The 8,815-nt window shown below is 37.2% G+C and overlaps 1 protein-coding gene across 4 annotated transcripts in view; it reads left to right on the plus strand.

Moving 5' to 3' along the window:
- Positions 1–8,815, plus strand: part of pcsk5b (proprotein convertase subtilisin/kexin type 5b) — a 111,263-nt gene that overhangs the window by 25,183 nt on the left and 77,265 nt on the right. For all 4 annotated transcript variants that reach the window (XM_015039024.1, XM_015039023.1, XM_015039021.1 and 1 more), the window contains exons 3-5: positions 2,464–2,616; positions 5,317–5,460; positions 7,519–7,595. In XM_015039024.1, the coding sequence (XP_014894510.1) occupies positions 2,464–2,616; positions 5,317–5,460; positions 7,519–7,595 (374 nt within the window). The remainder of the gene's footprint in view (positions 1–2,463; positions 2,617–5,316; positions 5,461–7,518; positions 7,596–8,815) is intronic.

Raw genomic sequence — 8,815 nt, forward strand, 5'->3', positions numbered from 1 at the left:
TTTTTTTTTTTTAAAGGTTTTTTTTTAAAAGAATTGTTTTTTTTTTTTTTTTTTTTTTTTTTTTAGGTTTGCAGTTGTTCCATTCTTTCTATTTTTATGTGTTGGATCACAGCGTCATTCTGTGAGATGTTCAAAGCTGTGATATATTTATCCTTCTTAGAACAGCTGGATTTATACTGAGATTGAGTTATCTATATTAGGGCTTTTATTTACTCTATAGGAAACCTCTGAAAGGAATTATTTAGATTTATCAGAGATTGAGGGCTTAATTAAAGGCTTGACATATTTTCTTGATTTTCAAATTTAGTAAATAATGTTTAATTTTCCTCCTACCTTCTTGCGCAAATTATTGCTAGTTTCTATATCTATTGATTTTTCACATAAAATCCCAATAAAATGCATGTTTTGTGGTTGTAACCTGACAAAATACCTCCCTGTGTGAGTTTTATTGTCTTTTAACAATAGCCAGATTGTTGTTGATCTTTCCAATGGATGTTGATCAATGGTTCTCTGGGTTTTATTTATTTTCACACTGGCTGTTGTTTTCTATTATTTAGAGTATTTCTTATTAATACTGAACTTTGACCTGTAAATAGTAAAGTTATAAAGAAAATCTCAAAAGCACAAGGAAAAAAAAACTGTGGTGCACTAATCAATTTTTCTGGTAATTGAAATTACACAGCTTTCTGTTGATTACCTTTGACTTGTAATCAGAAACAAATATTGAATATCGTAAAATCTGACCTATATCATGTTCATTAAATGCATCAAGAAAGAAAAGGCTCTTCTTTAAAAGCATTTTCTGTATTTTGACTTTAGAAAAAGTTAGATATGATTAGGGACATGCAAGTTGGTGCACAAATGGTGAAAACTCTTGTAATCCCCTCATTTTATGTTTAGTGTTTGTTACATTTAATTGCTGGATTAAAACAAAATGAGAAATTTGTTGCTTGTTCTAATCTCCTTAAAGAAAAGTCAGGCATCTAATACTATCAGCTGGTAAAAGCCTGATCGTTGTTTTTAAAGGTTTAAAGCCGACTGGTTTTATTGCACCGGCTTCTGTGTTCACAAGTCTATGACAAAGATGCTTAATTTGATCCTTTTTTTTGCTTGCAGGGTTATTTATAAAAGATATATTGACTAAAGAAATTGCATAAAGAACTACCAGGTATTTCGTCAGTATTAAGACAACTCCAGAAATTGGAGTTGTCTTGTTAACCCTTTTTGCAAATCATTCCATATTGTGTCACCATACGTTTTTCAGTTTAAATTGCCACTTTTTTTAAATTTTTTTTTTAGCATTTTTGGAGATTTATTTGAAGAAATTTAACAAACAGTGTTTGTTTTTTAACCAATTAGTAACGCAGTAGCTAAAGATTCATGTTAAAATTGGCTCTTACACTCGTTCCTTCAGTTTGCTGCTTACTTTAAATAAATTTTAGTCTGTATTGTGTGAGTAAAAACTAGATAAAATACCAGGAGGATCTTCAGAGAGTCTGAAAGCTTCTTGGCTATAAACGCCATCTTTAGCACCAGTTTTCCAAAGGTGAAATATAAACAAACAGTCAGGGTTAAAACTTATACAAAGCAATGGGATTTGTTGTCTTTGTAGCATATGTTTAGGTGCAAATTTAAATTCTATACTATTTTCCTTTCTTCTCCATGCATGTTGTGTCTGGTCTCATCTTTTGCTGCTGTCTGAGTGTAAACTCTTGAAGGTATGAAACCTGCTAGACTAAACACAAAGAAGCAGAGTTCAGCAGTGGGTTCAGCCATCCTGCCCTTATCCAGAAAAATGCTGTTTTTGAAATCGGAAAATTCTGTCTAAAACCGGGATGAACTTTTTTTTCCCCAAGGACTGGCCTGTGCTTGGAAGAAAACGCGTAACATTTGAGAAATTGATGTCACCTGGGAGACTTTTACCAGTTCTTAGCAAATGATTTTCAACCAGAAAATACAAGATTGCCTTTTATTTATTTATTTATTTGTTTGTTTATTTATTTATTTATTTATTTATTTATTTATTTATTTATTTATTTATTTTTGTCTTGGGTTGTTGTGATGCTTTTTCCAAAACACATTTTGGATCATCTCCCTTTTTCACTTGTAAAATCTTTACTGCTTTTACAGTCGAAACCAGATTTTTACAACCACTATAAAATTAATATAAATATCATACTTTTTTAATATCCTAATTTTTCCAATATCTAAAAGAAAATCAGACTAAACCTTTAGTTTTTAGGTCAGTTGGGATCACCAAAGAAATTTCGTTTCGCAGTTTAGTTTAGTCAATGTTTTATTTGGTTCTTGTGGTAAATTAGGACGGGGGGGTTATGTATTCATCTATGCTTTATCTTGTTTCCTTATTGGGTTATTTGAGGGCTAATTTTCACTGTGTGTTTAATTATTAGTAGTAATCTCTGCTAAATTACACCTGTGTGTGTGTGTGTGTGCTTGTTTTAGGTGGAGTGGATAGAACAGCAGGTGGTGAAGAGGAGGATCAAGAGGGATTACAAACCTGTCCCACCCCTTTCCCAGACGAGCCCCGCCCAGAACAGCGTGGCCCAGAACAACATTTTCTACAATGATGCGAAGTGGAGCAGCATGTGGTATATTGTAAGTACACTGTATATTCAGAGGACTGTGTGCTGCCCACTTTCCCCCCTGTTCGCAGGTTGTGGTTGTGTTGTGATGTGGCCCTGATTACTGCGGTGTCAGTGGAGCAGAGGGATTTATGTGCCTGTTTTCTGTGAAATCAAACAATCATGGTTGTTTTTATGGAGAAATGTCCTTCTTTACTGCGTAAAAAACAGCTGGGAGAAGCCTGGTTTGTACCGGTTGCATTTGGGCGCTTATCTCAGGTGTTTACTTACTGTACACCTTCAGATCATTGCTCCTTTAGGTATACATTTTCTGTGTATGTGACCGGTCGAGTGTCCTCGACTCTGTCAATTGTTAACTTGATTTAGATAAATCCTGGTACTTTGACCGGAGATTTTGGGGTGTTTCAACTGGGGGTTGAAACTCTCTGAACTTTCTGTGCATGTTTTTAGGTTTACAGTGGGGTTGGAGGAAAAAAAAACAAAAAAACATCTTCCTTGAAAAAACCAGAAGTACAGTTGAAACAATGAAAATGTATTTTTTCTTACTTACCACAGGAGCAGAAATTTCCTTAGTGGGATGGCATTATGTATTGTCTAGGCACATAGTGCCATTTTAAAGCACAATTAAGTAACTTTTCCACCTTTAGTTGTTATAAAAGCGCTGCATTTATCAAACATAACTTTGTAATTTGACATTTTGAAATTAGGCATCTGTCTCTTTAAGAAGCTCCGACTTTTTCTCACACTCTATCTTCTTCACGTAATCACAACAATGTTTGTCCATTATGGCATTTATAACCCTGTCTTCATAGCGTTGGACTGAGAAGTGGTTTGTATGATAAACTCAGCAGACTCAGTTTCACCAGGTGTTTGCTAATTGCAGCTGCTGCTAGTCTGAAGGAGCTCAGTTAATGATTGGAGGCTGCAGCTCCAAGGAAGATCTTTGTGTCAATGGGCGGCACTTTGTGAGAGCAAGCGTTTAGACGCCCCTGAGTGGTTGCCATGGGAGACTAAAATAACATAATAGCATGATATGAAGCTTGAAAAAGTAGATTTTACATAATAGTTCCCCTTTAAGTGGCTAAAAGGAAAAGTCATTGTTGACAGTTGTGCACCTAAATTTAACTTTGACCCGGAAACGTATGAAATTGGACACGTTTGACTAACATTTTCATTGAGCGATAAGGGATTGCCAACTCAAACAAAAGGGGCCGTCGGCCTGTGCAGCTACAGCAGTCATGTAATTTTATTGTAAGTGTCGCACTGTGAGATTGCTCTCATAAAACCCTGGCAGCAATGTTTTGTCGCACGACATAATATCATTTTAAATTGTCTAGTGAGTAGATAATTAGTTCTTCAAATATAGCTGCAATCTAGAGAGAGTAAAGTGCTTCCAACATTTCATTTATATATTTTCCTTTAATTGTCTCATGAGAATTAGGGAAGTTACTCTTGACTTACGGGCTCGTCGGTAGGCAATTTCAGTTTACAGCGCCACCTGCCTGTTTGCCGCCTCATTTGCCTCCAGCCTGCACGACTTTAGAGCTGCCAGTGCTACGGGTGATTAAAGTGTGTTATATCTGCTGAAAAGGCACAAATCTAACTGCGTTGTAAAATGTTTTCTTAGTTTCAAGATGTTGTTGTGCTCCAGTCTGTAGCCTCTTTACCAAAACATGTCTGCCATAAACTCACAAAGACAAGCTGCCTCTGTGCTCCCTTTGGCGAGTCATAAATCACAAGTGGAGACGGTGATATCCCAGTCAGCTGTGAGCGCCCAGAAACGACAGGAGTTGTGGTGCAGCAGAGACGACGGCAGTGGGAATAAAAACTGTGCTGCACTGACCTCTTAACATTTCAAAACAATAATGTCGGATGCTTCAAATTTAGATTGCATATCTCACCTGAGTGGCAGAAACGTGCCAATCTCGGATGTATGCTTAATGTGAACTGAAGATGTGATTTACCTTTACATCTTAAAAAGTAATCAAAGAGAAACTGCAATATGTGTAAATGAACCAATAGTAGAGGTTTGGACCACAACCACGTGGTCCAACCACGTCTTGGGTATTTTGTCTTTGCTGCAACGTTATGCGATGATGTTGACATGATGTTGAAATCAAAAGCACTGCTAATGTGTGAGTGTATTTGTTCAGTTTAGAAATTACAATTTGAGCAGAACAACTTGTAGTTTTCTTATTGACATACAAACTCTGCTTCATCACTGTTAAATGTTTGATGACAACTGAAAACATCTAAAATTCATCCAGACTGAATTGAGTGAAGCTTTTTTGTGTGTGTGTGTGTGTGTGTTTTAGTTTATTATTTTCTGGCTTTTCTACATGAATATATAGATGTTTTTTTAGGATGGAATTCAATATGTTATTGTCTCAATTTAACTTTTTATTTTTCATATTTTGTTACGTTTCTCCACAAATGAGATTGAGGTAGATTTTTATTTTCTTTCAGGACATATAGTTTTTTCAGGACTGTATGATTTGACCATGTTGGATAAAACTGGATAAAACCCTCCAAATAAACCAAACATAAACAAGTTTGAGCTTGTTTATGTCCGATTGTGCAATGTTTGCTCTGGATCTTGCTGTAAATTAGCAGTACTTCATGTGCGAATGTCCTCAACCTTTTCCGCCTCACAGCTTTATTTACCCTCCATTTTCTCCTGACCTCTCCTCTCCATCTGCTTCCGTCCCTGCAGCACTGCAGCGACGACGTCCACAACTGCCAGTCGGACATGAACATCATGGGGGCGTGGAAGAGGGGCTACACGGGTAAAGACGTGGTGGTCACCATTCTGGACGACGGGATTGAGCGGACCCACCCGGACCTTTCTCAGAACTACGTGAGTGTGTATGTATGCGCGTGCAGGGCGACCATGAGCGTGTTTATGTTGGGTGTCGTCAGTGACTTGAAATTGTTGATCTTTGTAAGTACTGTTGCTTATGTGTGAGGTTTGGGTAGGTATACAAACTATACTGTAGTCTCTGGGCTCTAGATTTATATTGTGTCTTAAAAGGTCAGGCTTATAGAAAGATTTTTTTTATATATATATATAATAAAAGTCTAAAAAAAATTTGAAAAATTTAATCCTCAAAAGGAATTTTTATCTGATAATCGCAAATTATATTTTAGTCGGAAGCTTCTTTAAACTTGTTAGAGTATATTTCTAGGCTGTAAGTATAGCAAATGCAAAAGTAAATATAAAGTTTTCCACTTTTTGTCACAAGTCAAACTTGAACTTTAATGTATTTTATTGATATTTTTTTAGCTTTTAGACCAACACATGGCAGTGCATATTTTTGTGGTGCAGGGGAAAGAATGTGTGGTTTTCCAAAGAAGTTGTGTGCAAAACTAATCGGTAAATCTGTGGAGGCCTCAGAGGGTTTCTTAGAGAACATCAGTGAGCAAACAGATTCATGACGAAGAAGTCTCAGAAATAACACAGGATTAACAGAAGCATTCATGAAATGGAAAGTATGGGACAACTCCAAACCAGTGAACCCACGAGCATCCAGCTAAACTCATGGGCCGAGAGAGGATGCATTTTATCAGAGAAGCCTATCAAATAGGCTCCTCTCAAATGATCTCCCTTGGAGAAACTGAGAGCTAAGCAGGAGGAATCAGTTGACAAGACAACGTGTTGTGAGTCGATGACCGACTGAGGCTAGTATTTGTTCTCCATCCAATCTGACTAGGATTGAGGTTTTGTCTCCATTTTCAATGGAAAATGCGGAAAAAATGTGAGTTCCTGGATGTGGAAAGATACTGGAGCAGGGATGTCCAAAGTCTGGCTCGGGGACCATTTGTGGCCTTGGACTGTTTTTTTTGTTTTTTTTTTCATGACTGTTGTTCAAGAATGATATTTATTAAGCCTTTCATTTTTACCCAGGGTAAAACTATTACTGACAATTTTCGTTTTAGGAAAATTGTCAGGAATAGTATTTGTCTGTTTTAAACTTTTGTCATAAGTTGAACCACATTTATTTAGAGGCTTTTCCTGAAAAACTGACTTTGCTGCACCCAAATTTATTAAACTCTGCTGAACATAGCAAGCGTCACCCAAATCCTGTTCAATCGAAGATAAAATAATTTTAAAATAATTTCTTTTAATAATATCATTGCAAATGTTTGGATCGCTGATGAGTAACATCTTCCTCCTACAAAGTAAAATAAAATAAAAAAAATCAGCCAACTTTGCTTGATATTATTCATTTATTTTTTTCTTTCTTGGCCTTTGAATATTTAGACTCGATGTCGATGTGACAAAAACTTTGGACGCCTCTAAACACTTATACGGTGGTAAAATCATAAAGTGAGAGGTGCTGTACACAAGTATTTGCCCCTCTTTTCAGATTTTCATGTAGAAAACATTTCAGAAAAAGCAAAGTACTTTTACTTCCACTTAAGTGTGCAGAACTTCATGGTGTTCTGTTACAAGACATAATAAAAATCTAGGGAAAGCAAAAGTTCTTGAGCTATTTGTACTTTTGCAAGGTGCTGTCCATGTTGTTGTACGTCTCTAGTTACATAGATGTTAAGGGATGATGAAGTTTGTCAGATATTTAGATAATCATCTTGGCCTCAGGCAGCTGGTAAGGCCGTCAGTCAGAGTGACTCCTCCTGTTTGACGGGGCCTGTGCTGCGGTTATTAACTCCTAATGCCAGGAGTTGTTTATGCTGAAGGCTGAAATGCTCGGCACAGTGGATTAACTTCGATTGCATTCAATTTATAGAACCGTTATGACTCTAATGTGAACTATTTGTTTAGGTTGGATTCGCGTTTTGACGATCCACTGATATGACCGTGTCGGGCTTTTTCAACATTTTTTTCCCCTCCTGTTTTTATTAGAAGCTAACTTGAAGTTTCATATACTTGATTTCATCTTGGTGTCTCTTCCAGGATCCTCAGGCAAGCTATGACGTCAACAGCAACGATCTGGATCCCATGCCGCGATATGACGCAACCAATGAGAACAAGTAAGAAAAAATATTTTCATAAAAAGAACAAATCATAGACAAGAAGGGTTTTTGTGGTGTACTTGCTCTTCTTCATCTTGGAGTGCTTTCATGCTGTTTTTGAAGCGGTTGCGTCCTTCTGATGGATTAGTTCAGTCCTGACTTTGTTGTGGTTTTGCTGAGTGACAGAGAATTTGATTGCGACATTTGTGGGAAGCTTGTGGTTTTTTCTGTTTGGAAGAATGTGAATGTGTGAGTGTCTTTGTAAGAATGGGGAGAAAAACAAACTCACTTGTCTATGCACTTGTCTTGTGCCAGCTTGGCTTTGGCTCAGCAAGTGATTCCCCCTCTTCCCCTTTTTCTTTTTCTTTTTTCTTTTTGTTTGATTGTGTGTTTGGCTGCAGCAACACAAGTGTCGTGGCAGTGGCTCCGTCCCTGCTGGTGATGTCTTAAAGAGACAGACATGAGGGCCGCAGATGCAGCTGAATGAGCTCCAGGTTGAATTTTTCATTTATAAGGCTCTGGGTGTTGCTGTTTTATGACCTTTTGTATTAGTATCATAGAGTGGAGCAGTTTTATGTTTTATTTTTTTAATTCAGATGTCTTTAGTGGAAACATCTTTCATGCTGATGTGAGGTAACTGGCATGTTGAAGCCAATCTTCAGCTCAGGGTTCACTTTTAGCCTTGAAAAAAAAAACCCCTCAAAGTCTATAAAAATGTTTCATTATCAAAACTTTTTCCATTTTATTTTCAAAATGACAAAGTTCTAGGAATGCTTAAAGGGCATATTATGCAAAATGTAGCTTTGGAGCTTTATGTCTTGCCACCAGTTTGAGATTCCTCAAATATTCATGCATGTTTGAGGAATCCTTGACCTCCCGCTCCACAGCGCAGCTCTTCCCTGCACCTCCCCCACTCAGTTCCACCAGACTAGCGGCAGCAGCAATTAGGAAACACCTGGTGGAAATGTGCATCTACTGAGCTCCTAAGTTTGATCAATGGACGGCATAGAGAAGCTTTATTGTGATGATGCGTTGAAAGAGGAGCATCGAAAAGGACAGGAGGTTCTTAAAGAGACAGAAGCCCAATTTTAAGGAGATAAATATAGAAATTTCTTGCATCAAATATAGAAGTTTCTAGGTGGATCTATTCAGTAGTGGAGGTTTTATGACTTTGGTCCATGAAGTTTTCAGCAATGGCTGCCTTTTTTACACTAAAATAACAGGAATACTGGTATGAT

This window comes from Poecilia latipinna, unplaced genomic scaffold, assembly GCF_001443285.1.
Source record: "Poecilia latipinna isolate Pla-1442-1.1 unplaced genomic scaffold, P_latipinna-1.0 Scaffold460, whole genome shotgun sequence".
NCBI lineage: Eukaryota > Metazoa > Chordata > Actinopteri > Cyprinodontiformes > Poeciliidae > Poecilia > Poecilia latipinna.